General features: G+C 41.3%; 1 protein-coding gene across 1 annotated transcript; it reads right to left on the reverse strand.

The window, feature by feature from the left end:
• Positions 1-11,601: 11,601 nt before the first annotated feature.
• prok2 (prokineticin 2) lies at positions 11,602-13,248 on the reverse strand. The gene is made up of 3 exons (XM_086200539.1): positions 13,073-13,248; positions 12,004-12,129; positions 11,602-11,771 (listed from the first exon to the last, which is right to left on the reverse strand). Exons 1-3 carry the CDS (start codon positions 13,199-13,201, stop codon positions 11,646-11,648), a joined length of 381 nt encoding a protein of 126 aa, XP_086056665.1. The 5' UTR covers positions 13,202-13,248; the 3' UTR covers positions 11,602-11,645.
• Positions 13,249-15,911: the final 2,663 nt, after the last annotated feature.

Below are 15,911 nucleotides of genomic sequence, written 5' to 3' on the forward strand. Positions count from 1 at the left end.
CAAAACAGGAGGATGTATTTCAAAACAGCAGAACATGTATCAAAACATGAGTACATGTGTCAAAACAGGAGAACATGTATCAAAACAGGAGAACGTGTATTAAAATATGAGTACATGTATCAAAACAGGAGAACGTGTATTAAAACAGGAGAACGTGTATCAAAACTGGAGTACATGCATGCAAACTGGAGAGCATGTGTCAAAACAGGAGAACATGTATCAAAACAGGAGAACGTGTATCAAAACATGACTACATGTATGAAAACAGGAGAACGTGTATCAAAAAATGGAGAACGTGTATCAAAACATGAGAACATGTATCAAAACAGGAGAACGTGTATTAAAACATGAGCACATGTATCAAAATAGGAGAACATGTATCAAAACAAGAGAACATGTATCAAAAGAGGAGAACGTGTATCAAAACATGTCTACATGTATCAAAAAAGGACAATGTGTATCAAAACAGGAGAACATGTATCAAAACAGGAGAACGTGTATCAAAAAATGACTACATGTATAGAAACATGACTACATGTATCAAAACAGGAGAACGTGTATCAAAACAGGAGAACATGTTTCAAAACAGGAGAACATGTATCAAAAGAGGAGAACGTGTATCAAAACATGTCTACATGTATCAAAAAAGGACAATGTGTATCAAAACAGGACAACATGTATCAAAACAGGAGAACGTGTATCAAAAAATGACTACATGTATGAAAACAGGAGAACGTGTATCAAAAATGGAGAACGTGTATCAAAAGATGAGAAAATGTATCAAAACAGGAGAACGTGTATGAAAACATGAGCACATGTATTAAAATAAGAGAACGTCTATCAAAACAGGAGAACGTGTATAGAAACGAGACTACATGTATCAAAACAGGAGAACGTGTATCAAAACAGGAGAACATGTATAAAAACATGAGTACATGTATCGAAACAGGAGAACGTGTATAGAAACAAGACTACATGTATCAAAACAGGAGAACGTGTATCAAAACAGGAGAACATGTATAAAAACATGAGTACATGTATGAAAGCAGGAGAACATGTATCAAAAACGGAGAACATGTTTCAAAACCGGAGAACATGTATCAAAAGAGGAGAACGTGTATCCAAACATGTCTACATGTATCAAAACAGGAGAATGTGTATCAAAAGAGGAGAACATGTATCAATACATGAGTACATGTATCCAAACATGACTACATGTATGAAAACAGGAGAATGTGTATAAAAACATGAGTACAATTATCCAAACAGGAGAACGTGTATCAAAACAGGAGAACATGTATCAAAACATTCGTACATGTATCAAAAAAGGAGAACATGTATCAAAACAGGAGGATGTATTTCAAAACAGCACAAAATGTATCAAAACATGAGTACATGTATCAAAACATGAGTACATGTGTCAAAACATGAGAACATGTATCAAAACAGGACAACGTGTATTAAAACATGAGTACATGTATCAAAACATGAGTACATGTATCAAAACATGAGAATGTGTTTCAAAACAGCAGAACGTGTATCAAAACTAGAGAACGTCTATCAACAAAGGTGAACGTGTATCAAAACAGGAGAACGTGTATAGAAAAAATGACTACATGTATCAAAACAGGAGAACGTGTATCAAAACAGGAGAACATGTATCAAAACATTCGTACATGTATCAAAAAAGGAGAACATGTATCAAAACAGGAGGATGTATTTCAAAACAGCACAAAATGTATCAAAACATGAGTACATGTATCAAAACATGAGTACATGTGTCAAAACATGAGAACATGTATCAAAACAGGACAACGTGTATTAAAACATGAGTACATGTATCAAAACATGAGTACATGTATCAAAACATGAGAATGTGTTTCAAAACAGCAGAACGTGTATCAAAACTAGAGAACGTCTATCAACAAAGGTGAACGTGTATCAAAACAGGAGAACGTGTACAGAAAAAATGACTACATGTATCAAAACAGGAGAACGTGTATCAAAACATTAGTACATGTATCAAAACAGGACGATGTATTTCAAAACAGCAGAACATGTATCAAAACATGAGCACATGTATCAAAACATGAGTACATGTGTCAAAACATGAGAACATGTATCACAACAGGAAAACGTGTATTAAAACATGAGCACATGTATCAAAACATGAGAACATGTATCAAAACAGGAGGATGTACTTCAAAACAGCAGAACATGTATCAAAACATGAGTACATGTATCAAAACAGGAGGATGTATTTCAAAACAGCAGAACATGTATCAAAACAGGAGAACATATATCAAAACAGGAGAACGTGTGTTAAAACATGAGCACATGTATCAAAACATGAGAATGTGTTTCAAAACAGCAGAACGTGTATCAAAACAAGAGAACATGTATCAAAACAGGAGAATGTGTATCAAAACAGGAGAACGTGTTACAAAACTGGAGTACATGCATGCAAACTGGAGAGCATGTGTCAAAACAAAAGAACATGTATCAAAAGAGGAGAACGTGTATCAAAACATGAGAACATGAATCAAAACAGGAGAAAGTGTATTAAACCATGAGCACATGTATCAAAATAGGAGAACATGTATCAAAACAGTAGAACGTCTATCAAAACAGGAGAACGTGTATAGAAACATGACTACATGTATCAAAAAAGGAGAACGTCTATCAAAACAGGAGAACGTGTATAGAAACATGACTACATGTATCAAAACAGGAGAACGTGTATCAAAACAGGAGAACATGTTTCAAAACATGTCTACATGTATCAAAACAGGAGAACGTGTATCAAAACATGTCTACATGTATCAAAACAGGAGAATGTGTATCAAAACAGGAGAACATGTATCAAAAGAGGAGAACGTGCATCAAAACATGACTAAATGTATGAAAACAGGAGAACGTGTATCAAAAATGTAGCACGTGTATCAAAACATGAGAACATGTATCAAAACAGGAGAACGTGTATTAAAACATGAGCACATGTATCAAAATAGGAGAACATGTATCAAAACAGGAGAACGTCTATCAAAACAGGAGAACGTGTATAGAAACATGACTACATGCATCAAAACAGGAGAACGTGTATCAAAACAGGAGAACATGTTTCAAAACATGTCCACATGTATCAAAACAGGAGAACGTGTATCAAAACATGTCTACATGTATCAAAACAGGAGAATGTGTATCAAAACAGGATAACATGTATCAAAACAGGAGAACGTGTATAGAAACAAGACTACATGTATCAAAACAGGAGAACGTGTATCAAAACAGGAGAACATGTATAAAAACATGAGTACATGTATGAAAGCAGGAGAACATGTATCAAAAACGGAGAACATGTTTCAAAACCGGAGAACATGTATCAAAAGAGGAGAACGTGTATCCAAACATGTCTACATGTATCAAAACAGGAGAATGTGTATCAAAAGAGGAGAACATGTATCAATACATGAGTACATGTATCCAAACATGACTACATGTATGAAAACAGGAGAATGTGTATAAAAACATGAGTACAATTATCCAAACAGGAGAACGTGTATCAAAACAGGAGAACATGTATCAAAACATTCGTACATGTATCAAAAAAGGAGAACATGTATCAAAACAGGAGGATGTATTTCAAAACAGCACAAAATGTATCAAAACATGAGTACATGTATCAAAACATGAGTACATGTGTCAAAACATGAGAACATGTATCAAAACAGGACAACGTGTATTAAAACATGAGTACATGTATCAAAACATGAGTACATGTATCAAAACATGAGAATGTGTTTCAAAACAGCAGAACGTGTATCAAAACTAGAGAACGTCTATCAACAAAGGTGAACGTGTATCAAAACAGGAGAACGTGTATAGAAAAAATGACTACATGTATCAAAACAGGAGAACGTGTATCAAAACATTAGTACATGTATCAAAACAGGACGATGTATTTCAAAACAGCAGAACATGTATCAAAACATGAGCACATGTATCAAAACATGAGTACATGTGTCAAAACATGAGAACATGTATCACAACAGGAAAACGTGTATTAAAACATGAGCACATGTATCAAAACATGAGAACATGTATCAAAACAGGAGGATGTACTTCAAAACAGCAGAACATGTATCAAAACATGAGTACATGTATCAAAACAGGAGGATGTATTTCAAAACAGCAGAACATGTATCAAAACAGGAGAACATATATCAAAACAGGAGAACGTGTGTTAAAACATGAGCACATGTATCAAAACATGAGAATGTGTTTCAAAACAGCAGAATGTGTATCAAAACAAGAGAACATGTATCAAAACAGGAGAATGTGTATCAAAACAGGAGAACGTGTTACAAAACTGGAGTACATGCATGCAAACTGGAGAGCATGTGTCAAAACAAAAGAACATGTATCAAAAGAGGAGAACGTGTATCAAAACATGAGAACATGTATCAAAACAGGAGAAAGTGTATTAAACCATGAGCACATGTATCAAAATAGGAGAACATGTATCAAAACAGTAGAACGTCTATCAAAACAGGAGAACGTGTATAGAAACATGACTACATGTATCAAAACAGGAGAACGTCTATCAAAACAGGAGAACGTGTATAGAAACATGACTACATGTATCAAAACAGGAGAACGTGTATCAAAACAGGAGAACATGTTTCAAAACATGTCTACATGTATCAAAACAGGAGAACGTGTATCAAAACATGTCTACATGTATCAAAACAGGAGAATGTGTATCAAAACAGGAGAACATGTATCAAAAGAGGAGAACGTGCATCAAAACATGACTAAATGTATGAAAACAGGAGAACGTGTATCAAAAATGTAGCACGTGTATCAAAACATGAGAACATGTATCAAAACAGGAGAACGTGTATTAAAACATGAGCACATGTATCAAAATAGGAGAACATGTATCAAAACAGGAGAACGTCTATCAAAACAGGAGAACGTGTATAGAAACATGACTACATGCATCAAAACAGGAGAACGTGTATCAAAACAGGAGAACATGTTTCAAAACATGTCCACATGTATCAAAACAGGAGAACGTGTATCAAAACATGTCTACATGTATCAAAACAGGAGAATGTGTATCAAAACAGGAGAACATGTATCAAAAGAGGAGAACGTGTATCAAAACATGACTAAATGTATGAAAATAGGAGAACGTGTATCAAAAATGTAGAACGTGTATCAAAACATGAGAACATGTATCAAAACAGGAGAACGTGTATTAAAACATGAGCACATGTATCAAAATAGGAGAACATGTATCAAAACAGGAGAACGTCTATCAAAACAGGAGAACGTGTATAGAAACATGACTACATGTATCAAAACAGGAGAACGTGTATCAAAACAGGAGAACATGTATGTAAACATGACTACATGTATCAAAACAGGAGAACGTGTATCAAAACAGGAGAACATGTATGTAAACATGACTACATGAATCAAAACAAGAGAGCGTGTATCAAAACATGTCTACATGTATCAAAATAGGAGAATGTGTATCAAAACGAGAACATGTATCAAAACATGAGTACATGTATCAAACATGACTACATGTATAAAAACAGGAGAACGTGTGTCAAAACAGGAGAACATGTATCAAAACAGGAGAACGTGTATCAAAACAGGAGAGCATGTTTCAAAAGAGGAGAACGTGTATTAAAACATGAGAACGTCTATCAAAACAGGAGAACGTGTATAGAAACATGACTACATGTATCAAAACAGGAGAACGTGTATCAAAACATGAGTACATGTATCAAAACAGGAGGATGTATTTCAAAACAGCAGAACATGTATCAAAACATGAGCACATGTATCAAAACATGAGTACATGTGTCAAAACATGAGAACATGTATCAAAACAGGAGAACGTGTATTAAAACATGAGCACATGTATCAAAACATGAGAACATGTATCAAAACAGGAGAACGTGTATTAAAACATGAGCACATGTATCAAAACATGAGAACATGTATCAAAACATGACTACATGTATGAAAACAGGAGAATGTGTATCAAAACAGGAGAACGTGCATCAAAACAGGAGAACATGTATCAGTATGTTGAGAAACTGGACAATTTCATTGAAAAACCCAACCTACTAATGGAGGGCCGGTATGGTTCGGGGTCAGACAGGTCAATGTCCATGACATTAATGGAGCTGGCAGAGGAGATAATGGGCTGTATAGAAAAATAGGTGTATGCAGTGGGAATTTTCATTGACTTAAAAAAAAGCTTTTGATATAATCGATCATGAGATTTTACTTGTAAAAATGAAGAGGTGTGATGTCAGAGTGGTTGCACTTGACTGGCTACACAGCTATATTAGTAATAGACAGCAATTTGTAAGCACAAGTCTGAGTGCTTAAACATTACCTGTGGTGTCCCACAGGGGTCAGTCTTGGGACCCAAATAGTTTATTCTATACATAAATGACCTACGTAAACTTTCTGATCTCTTGAAATTTGTTGTGTTTGCAGATGATACAAATGTTTTATGTTCTGGGGAGAACTTGCAGCAGCTCCTATATGTGGTCAAAAATCCATCCATCCATCCATCCATCCATCCATCCATCCATTCATCCATCGTCTTCCACTTATTCCGATTACGGGTCACGGGGGGTGGAGCCTATCCCAGCGGCTACATGCGAGAGGCGGGGTTCACCCTGGACAGGTCGCCAGTCCATCGCAGGGCCAACACATAGAAACAAACAACCTTTCACACTCACATTCATACCTACGGTCAATTTTGAGAATCAAGTTAAGGTGGAAATTGAAAATGTTGAAGTTGAAAGGTTATGTGACATTAAGTTTCTGGGTGCCTTAATAGACCACAAGCTCTGCTAGAAACCTCACGTAAAATATTTGTGATCCAGCACTTCAACACACCTGCATGGTGGGATATCTACCCTGAACATTGACCTGAGGACACTGATATGGAGTACAAGTACACTCTTGTACACAAATGTCAAGGCGTGATTGTGTCACTGGAGGTCATTCGCCTTCAGTGGAACTGGGATTTTTCCCGATGGAGAAGCATCGAGGATCCACTGATACCTGGGCTGCTCTCCAGGCATGCTTCACTCCTCCCGGGTCAATTGTGGTGATGCTGGACATGCAGTCATGTTTTTTTCCACAGACACAGAGACTCATCAAGTATTTGGTTTGTTTGCTCTGTTTGTATTGTAGCAAATAAACAAACGATGAGTGATCGTTATTGGTATTGAACAATTGTTCTTGAATGTTTAGAACGCATCTGAGTTGCATCTCAGTCGGTACTAGTTAATGTTGGTTCCTCTGAGACCACTACAGTCAGTTCTGGTGTTCCACAAGGCTCTGTGCTTGGACCAGTCCTCTTCACCCTGTACCTGCTTCCTCTAGGTCACATGATCAGGAAACACTCCATTAATGTTCACTGCTATGCAGACGACACTCAGCTGAACTCATCAATGATCCACATGGAACAAACCAGCTGACTGAACTGGAGGACTGTCTGAAGGACAGGAAACATGGAGGACCATCATTTCCTTTATTAAACTCTGATAAACTGAAATTGGGTAAAGGGATCAAGATCCTGAGTTAGTTTGCATTTGACCCCGGGTTTTTGCCAGCCACGATGGATAACAGCTTTAAGCATTGGGTGACCAAGGGGATCACGGCACTTTGCACGCTGATTGAACGGGGTAGACTTCGCGAAATCGAGGGAAAAATTTGGACTGGAAGAGAATGACCGACTCTGTTACCTGCAGTTACAGGACTAGTTTGATAAAGAAATAAAACTTGATACTGATGATGAGCTGATGGGGGTTTTCCAGAAGGTTTATGAGAGGAAAATCGTCAGAATAATCTCAACTTTGTATAAGTGTCTGTTGTCGCGCAGGGATTCTTCCTCCCTGAAAATAAAAGAAAAATGGGGAAAAGTGTTAGATGAACCTATTCCAGAGGGGGAATGATTTGAAATGTGTAAATCGCAGTGCACATCCACTAGCTCCAAGGTGTGGAGGGAGTTTAGCTGGAAGAACGTTGTTATTTTTTTTTATATCTCCAAAATTAAGGGGAAAGTGGGTCTCAGGGCAGCAATCATGCTGGAGACAGTGTGGACACACCGATGCGGACCACACGCATATATTTTGGTCTTGCCAAAAACTTCATGGGTATTGGGAACATGTATGGCAAAGTATGTGTGAGATATTGGGGTACAGACTGCCCAAAACGTGCAAGACTTTATATTTAGGGTACTTAGCACGTGATGTGGTACAAAAAGATGACGTATACCTGATTAAGACATTGCTGACTGCAAGTAAAAAGGTGATAACTAGATTATGGTACAAGGCGGACCCGCCGACTGGGGAACAGTGGGTGTGCACTGTGAAAGAAATATTTGTTATGGAGACATTGACACACAGATTGAGACTGCAAGAAACCCAATTCGACCGGAAGTGGGGAAAATGGACAGATGTCATGCGGATAACAGAGGACACCACCGCCATCATGGGATGTTGAGGACGTTGAGTATGAATGATGCAAACTTGCTGTGTTTTTACTCTGCCACTGTGACTGTTATTGTTGATTTGAAACTGTGAGAAAATCAATAAAGTTTCAGTGGAAAAAAAACAAAAAACTCTGACAAACTGAAGTTCTTGTACTGGGCCCCAAACACCTGAGGACCACCTGATCTGATGAGACAGGTACCCTGGATGGCACCACCCTGGCCCCCAGCACCACCGTAGGAACCAAGGAGTTCTCTTTGACCAGGACCCTTTAACTCCCACATTCAACAAATCTCCAGGACGCCTTCTTCCATCTACGTAACATCGCTAAGATCAGACACATCCTGGCTCAAGAAGATGCAGAAAAACTAGTCCCTGCTTTTGTCACTTCCAGGCTGGATTACTGCACCTCCCTCCTACCAGGCTGGACTAATGGGTCCCGAAAGACTCTCCAGCTGGTCCAGAACGCTGCTGCCCCCTGACTAGAACTGGTAGCAGAGACCAGGTCTCTCCTGGACTGCTTCTCTGCATGGCTCCCTGTCAGATTCAGAACAGAATTTAAAATTCTTCTTCTACCATCAAAGTCCTCAACAGTCAGGCTCCTTCATCCCTGACAGAGCTCCTAGTCCCCTATGATCCAGCTAGAACCCTTCACTCCCAGGATGCAGGGTTCCTGCTGGTTCCTAGAGTTCTAACAGTAGAATGGGAGCCAGAGCCTTCAGCTATCAGGCTCCCCTCCTGTGGAACCGTCTCCCAGTTTCAGTCCAGGACCCAGACCCCTCTCTATGTTTAAGAGCAGACTTAAGACCTTCCTTGTTGATCAGGCTTATAGTCAGGACTGCTTAGGCTGGCCCTTAGATCTGCTGCTATAGGCTCAGACTGCTGGGATCTCCCATGATGCACTGGGCTTCTCTCTCCTCCTCCTGTCCTCAGACGTGTTACTAACTCCTCTTCTTCTCCCCACATCCCAGATCCTGGTGCTGCTGGAGGAGGCTCCAGACCTGAAGAGGCTCCAGCTGCCACCTGTAGCTCCACCTGCTCACGTCCCCGTCTGTCCATCAGTCTCTCCTCCTTTCTCTCTCTCTTTATCTCTGTCCCTCTCTTTCCTTCTGTCTCTCTGTCTTCCTCCATTCTCTGTCTCTGTCCATCAGTCTCTCCTCCTGTCGCTCTCTCTTTATCTCTGTCCCTCTCTTTCCTTCTGTCTCTCTGTCTTCCTCCATTCTCTGTCTTTGTCTCTGTCATCAGTCTCTCCTCCTTTCTCTCTCTTTCTCTCTGTCCCTCTCTTTCCCTCTGTCTCTGTCTTCCTCCATTCTCTGTCTTTGTCTCTGTCCATCAGTCTCTCCTCCTTTCTCTCTCTCTTTATCTCTGTCTCTCTTTCCTTCTGTCTCTCTGTCTTCCTCCATTCTCTGTCTTTGTCTCTGTCCTGCTCTCCTGCTCTCTCTCCGTCCCCACTGATCCTGGATCTGCTCCACCTTCCTGCCTGGTAAAGGAAGGTTCTGGTGGCTGCTGTTGCAGGATGTGCTGCTGATGGAGAATTGTTGGGTGGAGGTTCATTGAAGGAGGGAGGTGCTGGACCTGCTCTACTTGGACAGAGTCAGGACAGAACTTTGGTTGGAGTTTGGTGACACACAAATAAACCTGACTTGACTTGACTTGGCTAATTATAGCTGTTTGAAATATGTCATATCAGTCGTGTGACCAGAAGCTCAGGCTGAACTCTGATCCAGCTGCCTCATTCAAATGTTGACTATGACGTCAAGTCAAGTTGATAATTTGTAATATCTGCCATTTGAGCAAACTGCTGGGCAATATGGTTAGGGTTATTTTACCAGGATCAGTTCCCTCTGTGTGCTTTTACGTTCAGCTCTCTTCATTGAGAACTCGGAACACAGAAATGGATCAAACTTAGAACCACATAGACCCACATGTCCTACCACCGCATTTCAGCCTCGGGCCCTGAAGCTGGGTCCAATCATCCTGGACCAGGTGAGATGAAGAACTTTGTCTGCTGCCAGCTGAATGAAGCTCTGCCTCCTTTGTCCTTCATGCTATGAGAATGTTTCACTTTTAGTTCAGTTCTTTGAAGTCAGGAAACAAATTAGTTAACCAGGATTGAATTCCATGGCTGCTGTTGGTTCCACTGCTGATGTTTGCCTCGAGGGCAGCTGGAAGATCTCCAACGCTCCGCATATGATCACTCTTATCAATGACAACAAATGTGCACTAGGACCAGGAAGATGGACTATTCACGTGTGGATGTTTCACTAGAAACTACAGGGGCTATAAGAGGCTGTTTTCTGGTAGTTCCTCAATGTTTTATTCAGTAAAGGTGCCACACAATAGCAGAAGCAGATAATGGAACTGAGGGAGACACACAAAAATATAAATGCAACACTTCTTCACTCCCATGTTTCTACTTCTTTTAAAGAAGCGCTGTACATAGAAGAAGTACAAACCAACAGCAGAATATAAGCAGCCTAGCAGGAGCTGTCTAGGAGACAAGTTGATGGTCTAGATGAAGAAATCAATGTTCTGACAGTTTAAGCCTGAATATATGACAGTTGATTTGGCTTCTGGGGTTTGATGATAAATTGGTGCAAGTTGAGGGGAGATGGTGATTAATTTAGTCCCTAATTGTAAGAATTTGTCATCAGCTCATGGAGTTGTTGCTGCTGTGAGCTCTCCGCAAATGAGGGAAGAGCAGTGATCCGTTGTGGCTCCTGGATGAGGGTGGTTGTTCCAGACTGAAGCCTGATCTTAATTTTTGTGTCGGTTCGATGCTGAGCTGATGCACATTGCTGACATTATCTCAAGCATTTATGCTGCTGTATTGAGTTCCTTCATCTACCTCCAATGCTGGCAGCTGAAATGGAGACAATTTTATGGTTTGCTACTAAAGTGTGAGAGTCGCTCAGAGATGAAGATGAGGGTTGGTCCGAGTCCTGCTACTATCACAGAGACACCAGTCAGCCGCTCTGCTTCATCCTGAGCCTCATTGATGGTCCAAATCAGCACAGTATTAAATACATCCCTTTATTAAAGGTGACTACATAAAAAATGAACAGGCATAAAATAGATGAAGCGAAGGGAGCAAACAGGGCAGCGTCACCCTCAGAGGTAGTAGTCTGGATACTTGAACAGTGGGAGACACTTCGCCCTCCCCTCCTCTGTGGCGATGCACGACAGGCTGGGCAGGCATGGACACGTATAATGAAGTCTTTTCCCAAAGAAAGGAACCTGGAACAAAGAACGCATGAGATGTCCTTCACTTGACAGTATGAGGAGGCTGAGCTGTCATCATCAGTAGACTGAACACTTGCATTTTCTCAGAGAACATTTCTCCTCTGTCCCACAAACTAGCAGCATTTAATTCTCCCCACGTCTGAACAGAGACAATGATCCCAGCTGGACAGCAGATGAACATGCTGCCCCATGACCCAGACTGCAGCAGCGCAGGAGACCCTCTCACCTTGTGGCTCAGGGGGTGACAGCTGTCTCCCTCCTGGCCCATGGACGTGCACATCCGCAGGCTCGGGATCCACAAACTCACCGCACAACACATCGCTCCCCCACACTGAGAGTCCATCTCACAGGCCTGGGACACACAAACACACACACACACACACACACACACACACGCACACACACAAACACACACATGCACGGGCACATACAAACACTCACATAAACACACACATAGACACATAAACACACACATGCATAAACACAAACACATGTAAAAACACACATTTACACAAACATAAAACACACACAGTCACAAGATTAGATACAAACATTTGAAAACATGGTTAGATTGCAGTATTAATGCAATACAGTTGCCACCATTCAGTCATATCACCTGATGCTATTGCATACATGTACTTTAGGAGTGTAAAGTACCCCTGGTAACTACACGTAGGTAGTTCATATACATGCTAGTATTAGCAGTAAAAGAGCAGAGGAGGAGGACTAGGGTGAAACTCACTACTGCAGTAATCCTGCATCAGATCGAACACCTGACACACGTGTCAGCAGCTCTTACAACCTAAAACTTCGCTTTACTGCCAGTTTATTCATGGAAATATATTTTTACTGAATTCTGCTTAATGAAGAATTGTATATACAAGATATTTTACATGGTTTGTTCAATTAATAAATGCTAAAATTTTAACTGAAGCAATAAAATAATAATTAAATAGTGAATGTTTTTATTAAGCATGAATACATAAAAAACACACATATATATACATGTATATATATATATATATATATATATATATACATATACACACACACACACACACACACACACACACACACACACATATATATCTATATCTATATCTATATCTATATAGATATAGATATAGATATAGATAGTCGGTCATTCGATTAAATATTTCCTTTTTTCTGTTTCCGCCATTTCTTTTATAAATGTGCCTAGAATAAATTAATTAAAAAATAAAACAATGGAGTGAAGAAAAAAAATTGTTGCTCTCAACATTTTCAAAGCTTGTGGCTGCCATTCCTCCACTCACCCCTGTGATGACCGCCGAGGACCCGTGGGACACCAGCAGCGTGGAGGAGAGCAGCAGGAGGAAGGACCTCATGACGAAGAACCACAGAGAGGATGGTGATGATGCTGTCGAACCTGGTGTCATATACATGCGTGACGGACTGGACCAGGATACAAGTTGCCTCCAAACCCGTGTGCTGCAGCATATATAAATCCAGCCCCCCACTCAGAACTCTGACTCACTCACACCAGCATCGCCTCTCAGGGGCGAAGAAAAAAACAGAAAAGAAATGACTGACATCGCTCTTTCCTTCCTCTCTTTCCTTCCAGCTTCCACTCAGGTGCTGAAGCTTGTTGGGATAAGTGCGACATCCCTTTATGCTGCTGCCATTTTTTCCTGCTCACCTTTTCACAGTCCAAGGCCGCAGCTTTCAATAAAACCTTTCTAAAAGAACAATAGTGCTCGCCGAGGAGGAAAAAGCAGCTTCTCCGATGAATCGTAGTGTCAGAGGCCACTGTTACTCCAAACCAACAGGCTGGAGGACAGGCCACCACCTCAGCCTCATGGGCGCTGCAACACCTTTCATTAATAAGACTGATTAATTGAGCTGAGCCCCACGCGAGTTAGCCGAGGAGACATCGTGACACTACTGTGCTGACCAGTGATGTGACACAGCCCCTCCAAAGCTCAGGTCAAGAAGTGGTGTCTCCTTATTTTAAATTGTTGTTCCATAACATGTCATAAACACTCCTCATTATTTTAATGCAGGAAGATATGGAGCTATGCTAACACTTCCCACCCACTACCATTCATTGTAGTATGCTAACTAGCAGGAGTCTGAGCTCCCCCCAGGAGGGTATTTTTGTCTGTCTCCGAGATGATGGACAATAAGTGTATTTCCTAAAAAAGTTGGGTCCTCGAAATATTTGGCATCCGCACCAGTGGACAGTAGAAGAAGAACAAACGATTCAGGGAGTAAAACTCGCAGAAAACAAAGCCCCTCAAGCCTGAGCCGCTGTCATCCAGCCTGATATATGTATGAGGAGACCTGAGGGTGCTGGAGTGCATCGACACTTCTGAGCTAAATCTGTCTCCATCGCAGTTGGGCAGATAGACACTGACAACTGAGACGTGCAGCAAGACAAGAATCCAGCATGCAGCATGACCCATAAATGCCCTGTTTCATTTAAACTTTTGTTCTCAACAAGTCAAAGGCAAGTTTCAGCAGAATTCCTCCGAGATGGTTCTAAGAGACGCACCAGATGAGACCAGGAATATCGCTACAGTGAAAGAAGCAGAGTGAAGCCTTCCAGCACGTGAAAACATCAAATTTAAAATCAGATGGTGATTTTTTTTATGACGTTTGCTTGTTTGATGATCGAAGATCCACTGACTGACTCCTGGAGATCTTGGAACTCTTCTGGGTTTATGTGGTTTTGGCCAAGTACTGAGTTCTCCTGCAGCAGTTGCCTCACATTGTAGTAGTCTGCAATGCCAAGTAACTATTTGAGTGAGTTCTTCTCAATTTCTCCTGCAAACCCAGCGTCTTTCGGGGGGCACTGGGCATGAGCACAGGCGCAGCCTCAGTGTAAACCGCCACATCCGTAGCAGACACACGGGGCTTTGGACTGAGTCTCTGCTGGGTGGGCTGAGGTGGCGGGGGTCCCACCAGGTGATGATTCCTATTTGCTTCCATCAATCAAGTGTCAGCAAATCAGACTGTAACAGTGGCACTAGTTTGCTAATTCCAACTAGTCCACTAATTCACTGTTAGCTTACAACTAGTTAATTTGTTGTCTTGTAGATCGAGACCAACTGTCTGCTTAGCTTTAGGCAGCAGACCCATTTAAATCTAAACACCAGTAGTCCATCTTGCCATAACATTAATTCACTATACAAAATAATAATGGTTCACTGTAAGTTATGGAGTAGGGCCGCCGTAGCTCTGAGGAAGAGTGGCCGTCTAGCAACAAAAGGGTCGCTGGTCCAATCCCCACTTATCCCGGTGACCGTGTCCTTGAGCAAGATACTGAACCCCTAAGTGCTCCTGATGGCCCTGCGACGGACTGGTGACCCGTCCAGGGTGAACCCCGCCTCTCACCTGAAGGCTGTTGGGATAGGCTCCACCCCCCGTCCCTGTGACCCCTAATGGATAAGAGGTATGGATGGTGGAGGTTATTTTGAGTATATGAAAATTTATTTTATCCAGTTTAAACCAAATGTGTCAAGTTAACTTCTGAACAGACTTGGATGATGTTGTACAGTTACAATATTCATAGAAACCAAGTTACCGTGGTAACGTCAGCAGTGAGCGTTGCAAGGTTGCCACGAATGCCGTTGAGCTGAAATCAGTCAGACGCCTCCAACCAGAGCTCCTTTCTCTGCTGGGAGTCCATAAATCGTTAACAGACTTGGATGGAGCGAACATGTGGGCGTGATCTTCAGCCCTAAAGCTGCGAGGACGTGGCGCTCACACACGGGTCGTCCTGATGTTTGCACCCTCACACGCTGGCATGTACCTCTGATTGCGTGTTTGTACTTCATAAAGCAAATCTTTACATACAAAGGTAAAAACAACAACTGCTATCCTCTTTATTCTTGTGCCATGGATGATGAAGAACTTGGAGTGTGCGTGTGTGTGTGTGTGTGCGTGCTTGCGTGGATTTTCTTGTAGGTGTCGTTGTCCTCAGCCCTTGTCTCTTGTGCTGCTCTACCTGCCTCGGCCTGTTAAGAGCTCCTGATTCAGTGTGAATATTCCTGCTGAGGTAAAGATGCACCTCACCCGTCTCAGGGCAGCAAAGAGCCTGAGCCAGCAGGTTCCTCATCATTACGCTGCCATGGGGCATGAAGGCAGATGCGC

Source organism: Aulostomus chinensis, chromosome 3 (genome assembly GCF_037954235.1).
Source record: "Aulostomus chinensis isolate RoL2024-O1b breed Wild chromosome 3, RoL_Achi_v1.0, whole genome shotgun sequence".
NCBI classification, from domain to species: domain Eukaryota; kingdom Metazoa; phylum Chordata; class Actinopteri; order Syngnathiformes; family Aulostomidae; genus Aulostomus; species Aulostomus chinensis.